This window comes from Cupressus sempervirens, chromosome 5 (genome assembly GCF_028749045.1).
Source record: "Cupressus sempervirens isolate cs-2001-9-10 chromosome 5, ASM2874904v1, whole genome shotgun sequence".
NCBI lineage: Eukaryota > Viridiplantae > Streptophyta > Pinopsida > Cupressales > Cupressaceae > Cupressus > Cupressus sempervirens.
The window spans coordinates 306,887,057-306,907,490 of NC_143122.1; the positions used below are offsets into that span (position 1 = coordinate 306,887,057).

At 35.5% G+C, this 20,434-nt stretch overlaps 1 protein-coding gene across 9 annotated transcripts in view; it reads right to left on the reverse strand.

Annotated features, from left to right (window-relative positions):
• Positions 1-20,434, reverse strand: part of GCN2 (protein kinase family protein) — a 389,262-nt gene that overhangs the window by 144,010 nt on the left and 224,818 nt on the right. For all 9 annotated transcript variants that reach the window (XR_016364575.1, XR_016364573.1, XR_016364574.1 and 6 more), the window contains exon 15: positions 12,657-12,805. Coding sequence is in view for 6 of the 9 variants with exons in the window: in XM_089829969.1 (XP_089686095.1) it covers positions 12,657-12,805 (149 nt within the window). In the remaining 3 variants the exon portion in view is untranslated. The remainder of the gene's footprint in view (positions 1-12,656; positions 12,806-20,434) is intronic.

Consider the following 20,434-nt stretch of genomic DNA (forward strand, 5'->3'; position numbering starts at 1 on the left):
AACATCGGCGGTTAGGAATGAGTAACCCCAAGAGGATGATGCCGATGATGATTCCATACTTCGTGCTTTCTTAATGGCCTCCGACTACCACTTTACCCAACCCTTCAGTGGTTCTGTCAGCCCATCCATGAAGAGCACTATCCGTCTTCTCTCAAAAATGTCTATGACCAAAACAGACAGTTTCTGAAATTCCACAATGTATTGGTCAATCGATCCAGTTTGCCTAAGCTGTGCCAAATCTTTGAAATTAAGTTCCATATCTTTACCATCAAATCGATCTATCAATCTCTCAATGAACTCCGCATAAGTATTTATTTGATCATGCCCTAGTGTGATGGTGCCATGATGCCACCATTCATGCGCAACTCCCTACAAGTGTAATGCAGCAAATTTAATTGCTTCTTTTGGCATAGGATTCAGCTGGAAATGAGTATCCACCTTCATTACCAACGCTTGTGTAGATATGAATCTGGATCCGTCAAATGGAGACAAATTTACTTTACTCAACTTCCTCCTAAGATCATCGTTAACATATCCCCGGTTTCCACCTCCAGAATATCTCATGCTCACATCTGCATAGTCTTTGTAAGATATATCTTCCTCAAAATTCGCATTCTTCCAGTCCTCTCTCAGTTGTTCTTGAACCTCTTCAAATGTTGGTTGCTTCCATCCCTGTGGTGTCTCCATCCATGGGCGAAAAGACGACATGGAAGGTCATGAACATGCAGGATGAGGGTTTGCTTTACCTGACGTAGAGTCTGCGCTATGACTATTCTATTCACCAGATGCTTTATTGTTTGCCAATTTCTTGAGAGTTTCTTCCATGAGTTGCTGAGCATCATTGCTCTGTGTCTGATTCCTCGCAAGTTCTCTTAGCAATGCCACAAGTTCGGCTGCTGTGGGTTCCGATTCTGCCACCATTCTATCAACCGAATGATTTCTCCTTCTCTTCTAGCTATAAACTCTCATTCATCGTTTATAGGTTGGCAGGATCGAAGCTCTGATACCACTATAATGTTTTGTTGCCCTTTTGTCACAACCCTACCAAGAGACTATCAACCTTTCACTAGAGACGTCAATCAATGATGATCGTACACTAGTACCTGATGGCAAAATGCTACTGCACAATGACTACAATGCAATGAAGGGATGTCGTACTGTAAAATAACAGGTCCGTAAGGTATGGATGGTTTGGTGAACGAAGAGGCAGGTCAATGTTGTGGGATTGTATGGTCGTACGGTGAAACAATGGGTCGTACGGTGAAACAATGGGCCGTACGTTGGGAGACTAAATGGGCCATATGGGGGAAGACTAAGTGGGTCATACGGTGGCTTGGTGAGCTGGTCGCACACTGAGTTCAAGAAAGGCCGTATGTAGGATGGAACTCCTAGCCGTACCGTGTGCTTGAAGAAGGGGATGCCTGGGCCGTACAGTGTGCCTTAAGTGGAATGCTTAGGCTGTACGAGTGATGGACAAAGTTGAGGCAATGGAGTAGGGGTGAAACAAAGAGAATTCAAATGCATATAACAAAGAGATTGAATTACCCAGTTACACAACAAATAATTAATCAATTTAGACACAGTGACTTCTCCAATTCGCAAAATGAAGGTGCTCTAATTTGCCAGATCTGAGTGAAGTATCATAGGCGACAGAATAGGGTGAGGGTTGAATCCCACCGAAACTGGAAACAAGCCAAATAGGGAAGATCCTTCACTTCCGAAATGGCAAACAACAGAGTATCCCAACAGGAATTCGCAGTACAAGTATAATCAAATCAGATACCTAATGACTACCTACAAGCCATATTTATACCCGTCGGCGAAAACTTTCTGAGGGTGTACAAAGATAGAAGATGGCAACACAAACAACGGAAACAAAATAAAAATGGGTCCAAGATATTTTAAATCAATCAACCCAATGACAAAGATTTGATTAATAAACTATTTTATGACGGGTATATTACATCGTCTTTCTCCTTCTTCTTTCATATTTGTAATTGAAAAGGATGTATTACATGAAGATGTGTAATTATACGTAATGCGAGTTGCATGTACATAAGAAGGTGTAATACGAGTTGCATGTGTAGTTGCATGTAACCTAATAATTTCTCTTTTAGTTAGACCAAGTCAAAGTTGGTTGAGTTGCTCCCACTTTTTGCTCCACCTTTTTCTCAACTCTTGTGCCTATATAAAAGAGTATCCCCTCATTGTAAAATTATCTTTATCTTATGCAAGAGAGCTCTCAAGAAATTGTGCCAGCAGAACTTTGTTTGTGTAGCACAATTTTGAGAGGAAAGTGAATACATAGGAGCATTTGAGACTTAACTTTGATTAAGTGAGATTGTTACTTGTATGAGTTATAAGCTTTGTGTATAATTCATCTAAGTTATCTTTGATACATGTTATCTTGTGTTCTTGGTAATTGTATCTTGTGAATTGAATATAAAAGAGTTAAGAAGCAATTGGAGCCAAAGCTTTGACCAGGAGCAATTGTGGAAGTGTACAGTTGGAAGCTTTGTCTGTAGCTTATACTTCTTTCTTAATTTGCAAAATAGTTAAGTTATTCTTAATTTTAAGAGTATTTGTGCCCTAATTGTAAAGTTTTTCCATATAGAAGTATGATTTGACTTAGTGCCAAACCGGTACATTTTCAGCTAGCCTTTGAGTTAGTGAAGGTTTATCGGTATCCTTGTTTCCAGCTCTTGATAGAATTGTAGTTAGTGATTCACCCTACCCATTACTCACTCCATGAGTAAGTGGATTCTTCCTTGAAAGATAAGAAGAAAGGATATTGGTAACACCCATTTTATAAAATCTCTGGACTTTTTGCTTAACTTGAGTTGACCCAAGGAACGGTGAGAAAGGGGAGCCTTCCCTTTAAGGTAGGAGAGACTCTATCTCACACATTGTGGTTAGTCATCCTATTTTACGACTCGATTTTTACCCAAAACTGTCTGTTGCAAAATATCCACCCAACAGTGGGATGAGTATTTTCCATCTGCAGTAGATAGGATTAGTGGCTGCAAGATGGATTTCATGCAAAGTTAGCACATCCATGGGAGCCTTATAGAATATAGACATGGTGCTAGTGATACTGACATACTAAGATGCTCTGATCTAAATAATAGGGATGGTTGTAAGTTCACTATGCTTTGGGTCCTTAGTGTTGACATGGTTAGCACTGAAGTTTGGTTGGGTCTCATTAATTGGCTTCACCACTTGAGGCTTAGTGAGGTTGACTACTGATTTGAACAAGAGATGTCGAAAGATGTTCTTCTTGACAAAATTATGTCCAGTGTTTAGGACACTTCTAGTGCATTGAGATATCGAACAGGGTTACAAAAGATTTTTAGGATGTGTACATGGTTCCAAGTACACATAGTTTACTTCTGACCCTCATGTACACTGTTGTCCTGCATTTTGTCACTACAAAATGTAGGTAAGAGCATAGTTCAACTTCTCGTTCTCTGTCACTTCTCAGAGAGGCCAAAGAAAATTCTTGCCAAATATCAGAGAGAAATAGGCAACATCTTAGGAAAATATCAAGAATTTTTAAAATGACTTTAATTCCACTAAAAATGCATTTTTTTCACAAAATTCAATAAGTAGATGCATGTATTGAGTCAGTAAATGAGTAAAAAAACCAAACAAGCTGATCTAGATATATATAAATGCAATAAGTAACAAAATTGCATCCTCATGTGGAATGCCAATGTAGTCACAGTCTATAGACTCTGAACTCTAAAACAAACTACAAATAGTAAATACTGAATTGTCTTTGTTAAAATATAAGCAAATACAAATGTCAAATTCAATATGAAACTAGTCTACATCTACCTCTTCCCCATCCTAGTAGTTCTAGTAAAAACTATTGGAGAGGGAGGGGTCTAACAGCTCTAGCCGTAGCAGTCGTTTGTGGTGGTGCTGCTATTGGCTCTGGCAATGACTCCTCACCATCCTCATCCTCATCCTCACTTTCACTGTGCTCACTGTAACTGTCCTCACTCTCACTGCCCTCCTCCTGAATGTCGTCTAGTCCCACTGCAAAACCACCCTCCTTCATAACCTCCCTCTCCAACTCATATATTTCATCCTCAGTGAACAGTGAAGGCTGCTCCTGTGTTGTCCAATCACCAAAAGGATCTATGTCATCCAGATCAAGTGGCTCAGTTGTTGCTTTCATTACCTTTCTTATTCGCAACTTGAGCTTATAATGCACAAAGACAAGGTCATTTAGGCGTTTTTGTGCCAACTTGTTCCTCTTCTTTGTGTAAATAGATTCGAACAAGCTTTAATTACGCTCACAACTCGATGAGCTACAAGGCTGACATAAGATGCGTAAGACCAAGCTTTTGCAGATTTGGGACATTACCACCCCAATTTCGCCACCAAGCATCCAAAAGATAAATATTAAAGATTTAGAAAGCAAGATGAGGAAAAGTTTTTGTAGCTTATTTATCTACTTAACATGCATGTGAAAGACTCGAAATTCCAAATATTGTACCTGGTGTCTGAGTGTGTCTGCCTCTCTTTGCCAAGGCTGAGGATAATAGTTTGCCCATTGCATTTTGATACACTTCAATCTCGGCCACAATGAGGTCTCTCACCGCAATGTCGGGTACCATCCTCTGCATGCATTCACTAAAGCCCTCCATGACCTCTCCATTTGGATCTGCATATGATAGAGAGAAGTGGTAACAAGGGTTGAGGAAATACCCTGCTGCATGGATGGGTTGGTGGAGTTGATTGCTCCATCTCCTATCAATAATATCCCATAAGGGCTCAAATTTTAGGCACTCTCCCCTATACTTATTTCTTACAGCCTCTTTCGCCCTATCCATGGCCTCATAAAGGGACCCCATTGGGGTTTGTTCCCCATCTACCAAGCGGAGAACTCTAACCAAGAGCTTCACCACCTACAATTGAAAAGTAGAAAACAATTATTAATCAGAGACTAGGGTTATAAATTAATAATGAAAGACTTGATTAATAAGTACCAAAAAGAATCAAATTTTGAAGTTTCCAACTGACATCCACAAATTCTGTAGCTCGCACAAAAAACTAGATGTCAAACACAATTCGTGCAACACTCTACCCATCGACCTTCTTTGAATAACTTGATTGTAGCCACACAAACATCTGCCTCAAAGGATTCATATGTTTAAGAACACTTTGCAACATTAAAAAAATCGTTGCAAATCTTGTGACCACAGGTCTAACCAACTCCTTTTCTTTGGTGCAGTCTCTCATCAAGCGAAGAACCCAAGGGTGATTGTAGATATATTTTGTTATCGTCCTTGCTTCCTCTACAACCAGTTTCACCCAATCCAATTTCCCTATATCCTCCAAAAGAAGGTCAATAACATGCACTGCTTTTCTTGTAAGATCCTATCTGCCGCCACATATGCCGCTGCATTGTCGGTTATGATTTGCACCGCATTATCAGCCTCAACCTCCATGACAATATTCTCTAGCATTCGAGCCAAAGTCTCAGCTGTCTTTACGTTGTCTGAGGCATCCAACGATTTAAGAAAGACTACTTGATCCTTGCAAGAAACTAAAAATTTGATGATGGTACGGTTTCTTCCATCTGTCCATCCATCTAAAAGAATGGTGCAGCCATACTATTTCCATTCTAAGCTTTGCTCTTCAACCACATCTTTACCCCTAGAAATAGCATCCTTCAACAATCTACAAGCACAAAATAAAAAATGAAATTAACTTTAAGTACATGACTTTGATTAAGAAAAATTACTTTCAACAAAAAGGTTCGAAACAAGTGAAGTACCTCCCACTCAAAGCTGCAAGAGTAGGTGGTTTGTAGCCCTTTCCTGCTACCATACAACCAGTCACAAAATTCAAAAAATATGGACTTGCTGTAACATTAAAGGAGAGCTTGTTAAAAAATCAAAAATCAGCACATTGAATGTCAAGTTGCTCATGCACATCACAGTTCCATCCAATACCCTCCAATGATTGTTGTGCTCCAAGTGTGTTTCTATGCACAAAATAACCATCAATAGAAGAGTTTTGAGGTCTACTAGACCCAGCAAATGTGGAAGTTGAGGCCAAGGACTTGCCACAGGTAGTAGATGTGTTCTAACTGCTTCTTCTTTATCAAGGGTGACTAGGATACCTAGTCACATGACACAAGCCACATCATCTCATTATGAATCATGATAAATTGATAATTGTTTTAGCACAATCATTAGTCGTGATTAGAAAATAATAAATGACTATTAAAAGGAAACATACTTTGCAATTCGTAAATGGTTGCCCTCATGGCCAATTTTGCCCTTTCCCTTTTCAACTTCTTCTCTTCTTGGGCACTAAGCAAAGCAATCATCTCCTATTTTATTTCCTCCATAGTCGCATCACAAATCCTTGTGTCATGCTTTTCTATACAAGCAAGGTGGTAATTCAAACAAGATATGCCTCCACAGATTTTTTTTTCACATTTCATGCATATGACACTATTATACTCTTCCTACAAAGGCATATTTTCATGCAAAGTCTCTAGCCCCTTTAGTGCACGTGCCCATGAATCCAGATGGACATGCTAAAGGACCATTGGGAGATACTGCAGCTGACCTAGATGTAGAGGAAGCCATATTTGCTGGAAAAACGGAGAATAAAACAAAAAATGTATTAGCCTTAAAGTTTTGAAGTTACTGAGAAAAACTTTATTGGTTTTGGAAAAATTGCAAAAAGATGGTGTTAGGTCTTTGTCATTACACTCTAAAACCATAAAACGTATTAGAGAACATTACAAATGCAAGATATGCAAGTATGATGCAAGATATGCAAGCATGGGAAGACATCAATATATTTAACTCAAAAGAACAAAAAAGTGAGAAACTTACTTGTGGATCTAGATTTGCTTGGAAAGAGCTTTGAATCCGCTCCTAATCTGCTGGAAATTGCCACAAATCAATGCCAAACACTTAAGCCTTAGGGTGCTGCTCCAAAACCCTTCTCCTCCACCCAAGACGCCAAACACAGCAAATGAAACAATGAAATGTTTTTTTAACCGTAGGTATATACTGAATGCCTCCCGCAAGAAAAGTATAAGTTATCGCAAGAAATTGGCGATATATCACCAACTTCTCGTGGCGATAAGTTGAAAATCTCGACACCCTAATGTGGCGACAAAAACTAGAGTTTTCTCACTGCTTGAAACTTTCTTGCGAAAAGTATACTTATTGGTGATAAAACGGCGATATTTTAATCTATGGATAAGAGTACGAAACTTTTTCAACTTAGTTCCATATTTCTCTAAGCTTAGTTCATTATTTAATTGGTTAGTATTGATCAACCAATCAATTCCAATTGATATAATGAATCCTTTTACTGAAGGCTTTCGTCAAGTCTTTTTAGTTTCTCTATTTTTCAAGCCTGTGCTTGATTTTTGAAGCCTTCAACGTCCCTTATCTCGTTTTTAAGTGTGTGTTTGTTAGTTTTTGGTCTTTTGATTTTACTCAAATCATTGCTTTCCGTTTCCATTCGATTTGCTCTATTTTAGGGCTTAATCCAAGTTGGCAATCAAAAAAATATGACCATTTTAGTGCCCAAAAAGTGGACCTTTTAGGTGCAACTGCACAAATTAAAAATATCATGTTATGTTTTTAGGTTGACATTCAACTTTTGAAAAATATAACATGAATTCATTTTATGTTATGTTTTTGAGTTACTTTATCATTTCAATTTTTCACTTTAAGTAACTAAGTGCACTTTATCTTAGATTTTTAATTTTAATTTTTTTAAATTTTTCACTTAAATATATTAACTATATAGTTTGATTTAATTTTTGAGATTTAAATCAAAACATCTTAATAAATATTACTTTTAAGATGATATTTGCATATACTATATTAACTATAGTGTAAATATTATTTATGACCCATTTGAGTAATATTTATTCGAAAGTTAAATTGACATGTTCTTAATTCATCTCTTCAATTGTGCAAACATGTCTACAAGCACATTTTATTTCAAAATATGCAATTGCTCCTAAAAGGCGTGATTTTGAATAGAAATGCCTTTAAAAACGCTTATTGCATGTTGTTACATGTATTTTTAAAAGATGCAATAGCACCCAAAAGGTGTCTGCCTATAGACAAATTTATGTGCTAAATTTAAAACATGCAAATGCACATAAAAGGTGTGTTTTCACTTATGACTCCCATTGGTTACATGCATATGTGCCAAAAAGGTGTGTTTTGCCTAAGACTTCAATTTTAAAACATGCATTAGTACCTAAAAGGCGTGTTTTTTTAAGAAGGCCAAATTTGAAGTTTTTAAAATTTGCAAATGCATCTAAAAGGTGTGATTTTCCTTCAAGAGCATGCATTTGTCTTTCAAAAACCCATTTTTGAAGATTGGAGGCAAAACTTCATGCGTATGCCCTCCAAGAACCCATTTTTCACTCAAATGCTTATATTTGATCATGGTATGATTTGATAATCCCAAGAGGAGAGGCGTTTTTGCATTTCTTGGCATTTCCATGCCAGGGACTTTTGATTTCATGCCAGAATCGTTATTATTATGGTGATTTGCAATAATGTTTTTATCCAAAAACACTCATTTTCATGATATTGCTGATCACATTTTGGTCCATGGAGGAGTTGATTTGGGGTTTTTGATCCATGTGATTGTTCTTGGGATCACGTTTTTGCCTTTCATTTACCAAAAACGATTCATATGGGGCAGATTTGAAACACTTTTTTTGCCAAAAACGTCCCATAATCTTGCATTTATTGAAAACGTTGGAGTTGAGAGGGATTTTAGGGCATGTTTTGGGCGTTCTCATCCAAAAACGCCTTAATGCGTGTTCATTTCAGATTCATCATTGAAAAGTTGAAGAGGTCTAAGTTTGTTTGAGAATTTTTCAAAGTTGGAGTTTCTTTCTCCTCCATTATTGGTATATTAATCATCAAGTCAACATTTTCCATTTTGCTAATTTATTCATACTTATCTTGCTGATTTGATGCATGTTTTAGCTTGATGTTTCACATTTGTTGATATAGATGCCATGAAAAGTGCATTTTCTCTTTAAAATGATGAATTGTCTCATTTTCATACTTTTGGTTTTTTCTCAAATTCCAAATTTGAGTTTGCATGTTGAGGTAACTTGCTTGTTGACATGTTTGAAGGTACATGTTTCTTTTGTGCTTGTTTTTGTTGTTTGCTTGCTTGCTTTCTTGTTTTTCTTCATTTGGAAGAAGTTGCAAGTTCTTTTCCAATAACTTGACCATGTTTCACTTCACTCCATCTTTCATGAACGAATGCAAGTGCATTTTTTCATTCCACCTCCATTATTACATACCAAGGTACATTGCATCTTTTTATTCCATTTTTGCCATCACATGCCAAGGCGCATTGCATCCATTTCTTTCATCTGCCATTACACTTCATGAGCAATTACATGCAATTCCCCATTTCATGTCACAACACATTACATCTCATCCTTTGTATGCAATTACATGTAAACTCACCTTTCATCCACATTAACATGCAATCTCACTTTTCATTCCCAATTGTATGTCACATATACATGTAATTTACTTTTCGTGCAATGACATCTTGAAAACCCGATTTTCTTAAAGTCATTTTTTTGAAGTCCAAAATTTGCATTTGCATGCATTCCCATACATTCAACTTTCATGTCTTAAAGCATATTCATAAATGCTCACTTTCACCTGATATTTGCATCCCCTCAAGCCGTACTCCAGCCTTCACATATGCATGTTGTTTCTTTTCAAGATCATCGTATTAGATCTTCAGAGTGTCCAATCCATATTCCGAAGCTTTGTTGTTGATCAAGAATCAATGCTTTTATGAAAGCAATATCCTCTTGTGATGTGTTTACGTTTGGAATTTTCATGTTGCAGCACAAGCACAAGGGATGCCTTCATCTACAAAATCAAAAGGCAAAATGAAATACCAATATGGTAAACTGTTGGCTCATGCGACTCCATCCCAAGTGATGTCTATTCTTGATAGTGTGTCAGATAAAGAGATTGGGCATGTAGACATGACTGATTTCTTGCGAAGGATAGAAGCTCCTGCTAGTCATGAAATGAAACGCATCAAAAGAAGTAATATTCATCTAGTGTCTCCTTTAAAGAAGAAAACCTATGGAGTTTTTCAGCTATGAAGTTGAAGTCTTTTCTCCTGTTATTCCAAATAAATAATCCATTATTGGTTGGAATATCTATTAATGTATTCTTCCCTAACCATTCTCTGAACTCCAATCTTGCTCGTGAAACCATTTGTGATCCCCAATATTTTTCTTCTACTTTTAATATTGCATTAAAATCTCCTCCAATGATAAAGTTTTCATTCGGATGATTTTGACACACGAACAAATTTCATTACATAATTTATTATTGTCTGCTATTTGAGTGGATCCATAAACATTTATCAAGATTATTTGGAGATTGTGTCTAAAACTTGTGACTCTACCTCCCATCCAGTTGTTCTTTGATATCATTATATTCATATCTATCTTCTAAGGGTTCCATATTATTCTTATTCCTCCTAATGCCCCATTTGATTCCTTAAGGGATATGTTCCAGTGACCCAATTTTTGTTCTAACTTATTTCCTTCCTCTTTATTCAATTTAGTCTCTTGAATTAATATAACTTTTGATTCAAATAAGGTAAGGTTACGCTTTAACAAGCATTTCTTGCTAGGGGCATTTAGTCCCCTAGCATTCCAAGTTGTGATTCTCATTGATCAATGGGAAGGCTCTTCCCCTTCCCTGCATTTAGAATTTTGCCGATCTTTGTTTGTACCTTCGCTTGCCTAGCACCGTCTCTTAATTCTTTAAGTGATTTCTTTCCCCTTTTCATGTTTTGCTTGTCACATTTCGCAGTTTTGAGTCCTTGATTAATAGATATACCTAGATTATCTAAGGCTATCTGCTTATTTTGTGTACTGATTGAGTTTTTATCTTCTTCATTGTTTTCTTCTTCTTCTATTAATTCTTTGACAACTTGTTCTTCTAATATTCTTTCATCTAATCTTGTTCATTACTTTCAAAAAGTTGTTTCTTTCCTCTGGTCTCTTCTTCATCATTGGTTTTATATGTATCCTCCGGCACCCCAAATTCTTCACATATCTGGCTATTTTCTGTCTAATTATCCTTTCTTTCCTTTTTTTGAGGATTTGTCGATCCTCTAAATTTGTTTTTATAGTATATATATTAATTCATTGTTTAATACCATACAAAATATTAAAGATAAATAATAACTAAATAATAGAGCTTTTTCTTCTTCTTTTTATAGGTAATCAATCGAAGCCAAGATTAGTCATCGTTTACTTATTATTACTTGTGAAGTGTTAATTTTTTTGTGTAATCTACCATTGTGTTGTAGGGTTTTGCCTAACAATAGAGTTTTTTTTAATTGTTAATAAAATACATTATTAAAATAATAATATATTATAAATTAAATATGATATGTCAAGATATAAATTAACAAGAAAACTAAATATAAATAAATAAATCTACTATTAATAAAATATGAATATTTTATAGATCAGACTATATACATAATTAATAAATCAAAAGTCACAACCCCTTGCCTCGAAATGATACACTAGTTTGAATATAGCAATATAACGGTATCATCTTTTGATAAAAAAAGATACGGAGAATATACGAAAAATTAGTTTGTGAAAGCTTAAGGAAGAAATGTAAGATAAATTACTCAAGGTCATGGCCTCTTACCAGAAATATTGGCTGTCACTCGACTGTTTTCAACCCTTTGCCTCCTACTACCAGCTGCACAACTTCACTAAGGGCGTATTTACAAGAGTTTTCTGTGGGCCATACAAGTTGTATGACAATTTGTATGGGACGTTGTCATTATTGGCTAGTTGAACTGAGCTATCATTAAAATTTATTGTAATTTGTTGCTATTGCTGTTAATATTTAATCCATATTGTTAAAAAAAAATCAGGAGTTTGATATTGCTGTTATTATTAATCCATATTATCAGAAACCAAATCTAAAGATTTTGTCAATTAATTGGCATCAATTATTATCTGATTTGCCAATTAATTATTATTAACTTGATGAATAAATGTTTACTTTAAATTCCGAAACTTCTTATTGCTATTCATAATTGTGTGGGATTCGGTTGAATATTGATAGCACTCATTTTCAATTTTCCATTAACATAAAATACTAAATAAAGTCAAGGTTACAATAGGGGACATTAAGCCATCTCCAAAATCAGAAAGCAGTGCTTGGTGATTGATAGCCTACACAAGTCAACTGTGAAGATATTGAATGTGTTCTCATGGGGAGATATACCATTCAGATGTATTATGCCAACTACATAACCTACAATGCAAGCTTTGATGGTGATAAATTTGATGTGCAGATTATACATGATGAAATTACCTTTTTCCAAAGGCAGATTTTGTCAGAGATTAAGTGTCTTGGTAAACATGTATAGAAGATGTAAAAAAAACGAAACTATGAACTATTTGATAAAAAGCCTTAACGGGAATGTTCATCTATATATTTTGCAATCGAATTGTTCAATCAAATACCATGTCAACCACCAACACCCAAACTTCAAATGAACTTTTTTAGTTACGATACCACCATTATTTGAATAAAAAAATTTATTAAAAAATGAGAAACCTTCTCATCAATGTGAGGCCAAGCCTGCTCGATTTCAGGAGCTGTGTAGAAGTAAGTTCCTACTTGCCCAGTTCCATCAATTGAATCTCCATTCAACTCAGAAGCAAGAAAATTTTCCCGGTCCATCTGCTCCAGATTGGAAAATTTTGCTGAATTACAATAAAAACAAAAATATAATTATGATTATTTCATTTATTCATGTCTAAAATATTCTTTGAATCTACAAAACATTAATCATGCATTCCCAAAATAGCCCATTTTTCTATTGATTATATATTTGGCAGAGTACAATTAAATGCAGGACTACAAAAGCAATACATGAATGAGGTTCTACCCAGAAAAATGTTTGTAGCATAGAAAAGATAATTTAAGAAACTCATTACTTGAAATGGAAATGTAAAATTTTAATAATTATGAACCTTAAAATCCTTAGACCAATGAAGGTTTGATGAATCAATTATGAGGTTAAACCATCTTGTTTTAAGAAATCACAGCAAGAGAACAGATATTATCATTTTGAGCAAGATGAGTACAAGGAATGTTCTGAACCCATCGACAACAAGCATTGAGAAGCACTCTTTCTGGGGCAGTATTGTGGATAAAATGACAATTGGATTATCATTTTTTACCAATTCACTTATAACTAATTTGAGTAACCTACACCACAAATCTGTAGTTTATTAGACTATTGTGTATAAGAAAATATGTGATCCAAATATGTTTGAATCAGAAGATTATTCTAAAATTTAAATCATAAAATTGCAATTTTAACTATTAATCTGACCATAGTTCAAAATATTGTTACTGGCAACTTATCGATGAGGACCAAAAAAAAGCTATCGGAAAATATTGGAGATAAGTCAGAAACATATCGGGAACTTAAAAGCTATTAATCTACTTTTCCAGACAAAAATCTGTTTTTCCAATCCTAATGGAACCTTCTGTAACAACTCTAACTGGTTATAACTCCATCAAACACCAAATTCTTTTATAATTCAGTTGTTTGACATTTCATCAAACACTTTGCAAGCAAGCTTTGATACCGTTGTAATGAGGCCTGCTGGCTCTCAAGCAATCTCTGCTAAAGAAATGATTTCTTTTTTTTGTTTTTAGGTTTTGCAATATAGGATTCAACAATATAGAAAAACAATAGAAGATATTACAATAATTATTTCAATTCAAATATTTGGATATTACATAGGTAATATATAGCTGAAAATTCCAAATTTTAATACCAACTTAGATACTGAGTATTTTCACAAAATACCAATGACTCAGCTGATAAAATATCCCCTGTTATCTAAATCAACAATGCCCAGAAATATTAGAAGTTACAATCTATGAACTTACAGGTAAGACATGCCTTGAAAGTTGAAACTCTTTGAAATGAAGTCTAGCAGTAGCAAAAGAATTCTCCAACAAACAAATGCAACTAGAAATATGTAAAACGTTGCTCCCAAAGTTCAACTAGAAACTAACCCTTAGCAGCAAATATAAATGGGTGCTCAACCAACTCCAAATTAACCAGCACCCAACTACTTCTCAGCAACAGTAACAACAATAAAAGAAGACGCCAAATTCCAAATTCCCAACACCACAGTATCTCCCAACCATAGTGTATACAACAATGGAGATAAAGACCAATTCTCAAAAAACTAATTCAGAATACCTCAATTGTGAATGACAATGAACTTCTCAAGAACAAACCCTTATACTTCAGCAAGGGCACAAAAAAATTAGACTTCAGAAACGTCACAAAGACAACAAAGCAAAATAAAATAATCAAATAATCGGATGCTTTTCTCATCAAATGTCTTCATATTTATAATCTCTGAATGGCACCAATTTCCCAAAAGAACTCCACTTAAGAAGCTTTCTTTACACAACATTAAAATACAATAAAGTGCCATTAATATAATTTATTAATTACTTTTGGCTCCAAAAACAACCTTTTCCACCATAACTTAATATTCTGACTTGTAAGGCCACTGTTTCTTGTTCCCACAATTTAAAACTTTTCGTCCCAATTCCAACGAGCTATGATATTGAGGTGACCGACCAACAATACCAACAAAAATAGCAACCTCGGCATATTTAGATGAATAATAATAATTCACTCGTCTTGCGAAAACAACTGAAGAAGCATTAAAATCAAAATCTGACAACAACAAAGTGATCCTGATTTTGAAAGACGATGAATGAACTTGACAGGGTGACTTACTATAAATAGGCATTCCCTCCAAGATTCTTGGAACCCAAATCAAAAGCCCAAAATAAAAATTGGGAGCATCACCCAACTCCTCTAACTCAATTGAGCTCATCGGAACCAATAGTTTCACTAACTATAAATAGTAAGTCACTCAAATGGAGCCAAAACACACCATAGGCTACTGAAAAGCCTATAACTGCACAATTGAGACCCTCAAATCCCAATGTCAGCTCACGAGGGTCATGATGGGTGAACAGAGCAAGCCAACTGCAGGAACCTGCTAAAAATGGGGACATTATACCTTCATTCTCCTCTTTCCCCTTTCTCTCCTCTCCAAATGTGTTTTTCCAATAAATAAAATTGTATTTCTGGGCCATCCATGCCTATAATAGGCCTATGGGTGATAAGTTTTCTATTTATCCCGAAAAAAAAAAAAAGAAATGCTGCCGATATTTTACCAAATTCTCTGCAATATTTTGAAACTTCTCTGCAATAACTTATTCGAGATAAGTTGATGTTACTTCTCAGGAACCAAAAATTATCACGATAAGTAGACTAAACTAAGATTTATCTGAGACATTTTGAACTATGATCCTAACCATGAAGTTCATTGTCACTATGCATTACTTATTATATATTGTGATGGATAGTAAACAAACATCCTTTGACATAATTTTAAATTTGTGGTCATTTGACACATGATGTGTATTGTTAGAAAGTGATATGTAGCATAAACATAGTTTGATTGAACAGTCTATGGTAATAGATATGTTTTATATATTGTAGTATGTTTTTATACAACCACATTTCTTGAAGTCCATTCATTAAAACATGCAACATGTTTATGTATGTATCATTTCTCTCAACTCTCCAAAATGGAATGAAATAAATATTTTTGAGAGTCCTAGACAATATCCTTTTCAGTTCAGACATTTCAGACTTCTATCATTCATGACTAGACATTTTGTCGCAATTATCTAATTAGGTCTTTAAAGTGACTTTTTTATGTCAATGAAGAATTAGGAGGTCACTTTATTAATTCTATTTGCCTAAAGTTTAAAATTAAAAGCAAGGGTAATTTGAAATGTTTTTCCAGGAGCTTCTTCAGAGATTATAAAAAGGTAGATCGGGACTCATTTCAGTATGCTTAATTTATTATTTTCCTTGGAAGATCTCTCAGAGCTTGTCTTTTCAAAAAGACCTAGGACAGAAAAGTTGCGCTTTGGGGATTAGGCAGCAAACCAATTCCATATTCCAGGACAATCCATTACACAGTTCACAATGCACTCAAAGTTAGGATTGTTGGAGAGTTCAGTTGGAGATCTCACTGAAGGGTTCTAACAAAAATGTTTGAAGAATTTGAGAAGATCAAGAAATTTTACAAGGGTTAGAAAATATTGATAATCTGATAAAAAGAAGCAGTTTGGTTTCTTGGTTGAGTCAACAATTAATGAGTGCATCTTGGTTGCCTGGTAAAGCCATGTAAAAGCTACAAAAAATATCATTCCAAAAGAAGATTATTATTGGCACAGATTTTATTATTGTTTTGGGCCGCTTCCTTCTATCTCTGTAGCATAAGTTTCATGCAGCAACTTATTTTATTGTTTAACAAATTCTTCAATTTGGACACATTCATTCCTTCATGCATGAGTTCTTTAATCTGCACATTGAATTTTACCATGGGATTTGCTAATGTTAGCGTGAGCATATTTTTAATGGAATCAACTCTCTTTAATTTCAGTGATATTCCTTCTGTGAATGAGAGTTCTAGTAAATAAGTCTCCGTGAGAGTCTACCTTCTTTTTCTATGTTTAACATCTATGCTTAGGCCAGTACTCTCCTATTAAACTAAAGTGCATTGGAAGTTCCAATTGAAATTTGGATTTTGGTTATTCCCTTGAAATCATTAGCAGTTATCAAGAGCTCTTGATGGATGAATATATACACCTTGGCATGGAACTTCTTGTGATTGTCTGCACTTGGCGCAGCTGATATATATTGTGTGGCCTAACCTGCTGAACATCACCTTCCTTTTATTGTAGATATTTTGATTATTTGCATAGCTTCCTTTGTATTGAGTGAAGATTTTAAAGAACATAGTGACCCTTCTGGATATAATTTTTATTGTGATGACATACAGGCTCAGAGGTATGGTGAGAAACCCCTAGCACTGGTGCAGACCTCCTGCCTTGCTGAAGCAAGTTGCTAATTTAGGGATGTGGGGTTTTCCTTGGGTTGGAGGCTATCTTTGATTGCATCAATGCCTACACTTTCGAACACAGGCTTATTATCTTATCTTTTTCGGTATATCAGATATAATCTTCCACTGTTTTTCCTGCAATTAAAACAAAGCTCAGGTGTTGTTTTATCTCATTGAAAGTATTGTGAATATTCCTGGTTTGTTTGCAAAATGTCTGCATTATTCTTGGGGTAATGTGCATGGTCTGTTAGGCAATATGAGAAATCACAAATACATCAAACAAGGCAATAAGTTAAAACTTCATACCTGAAATCAACAAACAGAAGTCTATGAAAGTGAAAATTCAAGGGCATCCTCGCATTATTACAGTGGTATTAGAGCTAATGTTCCTCCCAGCATTTGGGTAATTCAGAAAATATCACTTCAGTTTGAAGCATGGCAATAGAAGATATAAAACAATTGGCAAGATCACTCTATGAGGCAGGTAGCAAGCTCAATAATCAATTTCAATCAAAGGTGGAAAAACATTCGATCATTGTTCAGAAGTCACCTTATGAAGTGATACAGATAGCTGGGACTCCTACACCGAGTTCCTTGAAACAACACAAGTGGTTGAGGCATTACAATAAAGAGATTAAGTTGTGGTTACTTCTTCTTAAAGTGACATCATGAGGATTGTAAGACCTCTAGTACCTTATAAAGATAGTACAAAGAAAAAGGTAATGCAATTGATTGTGGATAGTCCTATCAAAATTTTCGACAACGCTGCTCAATTTTCTCATGAATTCTTACTCATGGGTGTTTCCTCTGAGTTTTGGTGTTCTGAATAATTTTTAACAAAGGCAATCTGTTATCCTTTGAATTTTCCTAAATTCCATGTCTTCCGAATATCATTTTTGGAGCTTCATGTCAAAGTTTCCCTTATCTTTCTTGCTATGACGGCTTTTTACTCCCCGACTGCAAGAGCTTCATTTCTGGTAACCTTTGATCATTCCTTAATTTTTCTTGATTCCTTACTTAGTTTTATATTTTGTTTAGGACCTAGATTGATTGCATTTTTTATTATCTTAGGCCTAAATCGGAGTTGTATCTCAAGAGTTATTAAGAAATTAAGAACACTACAAGTGGGCTTTTTAGGTCTGACTGCATATCATCTTTCCTTATTTAAAATCTTGCATAAGTGGACATTTTGTTGATCATTGCAGAACATCTTGGGTTTTATTTCATATATGAATTTGAAAGAGTTTATAGTGCATAAGGGGGCTTTTCAAGCCCGGTTACATATTTTCTCTTTCAAAATTTAAAATTTCTTGTAAGTAGACATGAGAAGCCTGTGTATGTGATTAAGTCATTGGTTATTTACATGAAGGGTAGCAATTTTGCTATGTGTTGCATATGTAAGAAGGCCAATTTTATGTTGATGACTTATACAGAATTTTCAAAAGTATGCCATTTCTTATGAAATGGAGTTTGAGACATGTCATTAGTATCCAAAAATCTGGCCTAGGATAGAGTGGCAATTTGTAATTGAATTATATATTTTAGAGCTCATCTGTGTGACTTTTTAACCATACGAAACTTGTCAATTCTTATTTAAAATGTGTCAATGAATAAGGGCATTTCTTTATAAGCTAAAACAATCCCAAAGCCCGTTATTCCTTAAGGCATCGAACTTCTTGGACATTGCATATAATGTTCATACCATTAAGATTAAAATCAACATGTATTAGCTTGTAATATCCTTTTATTGGTATTTACAAATCATGCAATGCATCAAGACTCCAATTCAAAACCTGTTGTTTCTGTAATGGCATTTCTAACGTGTTTTTATATGTTTAATCATTCCAAAAGCTCATCATTTCCTAGGGCGGTGATTTCAGGTGTAATGCCCCAGTCCCCTCTTATTCTACAAACTCTATTTACCAAATGGTTTGATGTCAAAGTTTTCTGCCAAGTTTTGGTTTGTGCAAAGAGGTAATTTTTGCTCAATTTGGTTTGCTGGTATACAGTAGGGTCAGTGTTGAAGATTGTAGCTGCAATAGAGATCTTTATCTCTATTTTTATAAAATAGAATATGATCATTATGACCGTTATGGTCATCTCTAATTGTGTTACTGCCAAATATGGCAAAGTCTAAAGCCAAATATAGAACTTATGTGTTGATTTACAATATTATCACTACTTCATACCAGTAAATGTCGTAGCACACAAGAATGGTAAAATATATCTTTATTGATTGTACCAAAAGAGTTTATATTACCAATACCAATGACCGCCCCAATTACCATATCTCCTTCAATTCTTTAAGTAATATAGATAGCGCTTGGATTGGATACTAATGCCAACTGATGCAACTCTTGGTACAAGACTTTCCTAATAACTACTTAATTTATTGCATAAGCACCCTCTACAGTATCGCCCCCCAAAAGAAAAAAAGTGGTCGTTTCCGTAAGACTGACAAACTTAGAAAGAGGGAAGAGAAGGTATCCCTAGAGCTGAAGTTGTAACTGAAGTTGAAGCTGCAGCTGCAGAAGAAGTGGCTGAGGCTGTGACGTGGGCCAACTCCTGTTTGAGGATTTTCACATCCCATTCCCCCATCTGTTTGCTACAAGTGCCCTATAGGAGCCTTAGTGCATCCATCCTGTCTTTTCCTACTGCTGCCAACTATTCTGCATGAATAATTCTTTCCTTTCTAAGTTCTGATTCCAACTTTTCCACTTGCTCCTCTAGGATTATCTAATCTCCCACCATTTTTGCCAAATCCCAATTGCCCTTTTGCATCTTGAGGAAAGTGGAGAGAAAAGTTCCCTACATCTTTGATACGGTGGTCAAAAAAGGTCACTATGCTTGTACTACACGTATTGTGTGCCACTGTTGCAATTGTGCTTCGATTTCTTCTACTAGCCATCATGGAACTGTGAAGATCCTCTTGAAACCATTATGGCAGCCGACCTTCATGAATTGATGAAGGGACTTGGGTGCACCTGCTATGGTAGTCATATCGGTTTCCCTTTCTTGTCTTCCCATCTCATGAGTGGCCACAGTCGTGGTCTCTAGCTTAGTTAAAAACCGTGGTGTGTTACTCAAAATTGGTTGTCCCCCTCCTTCTGCCATTTGATGACTTTCTCTTTCCATGCTTGTAGGTTTTGTTTGTCATTCCTCCTTTTCTTGTGGTTGCACCAAAGGTTCTCCCGAAGCTATTTTCCCCCATTAACGTGGGAGAAGTTGGTGGTATATTCCCTACTTCTAGCTGAAATTCTTCTAATAGACTATCTGCATCATCATTCATTGTACCGAGATCATACTGGTCCTCTTGGTCTTGTCTGAGTGCCTATTCCTGTGGCTTCTCTGCTAATTCAATAGGGTTGG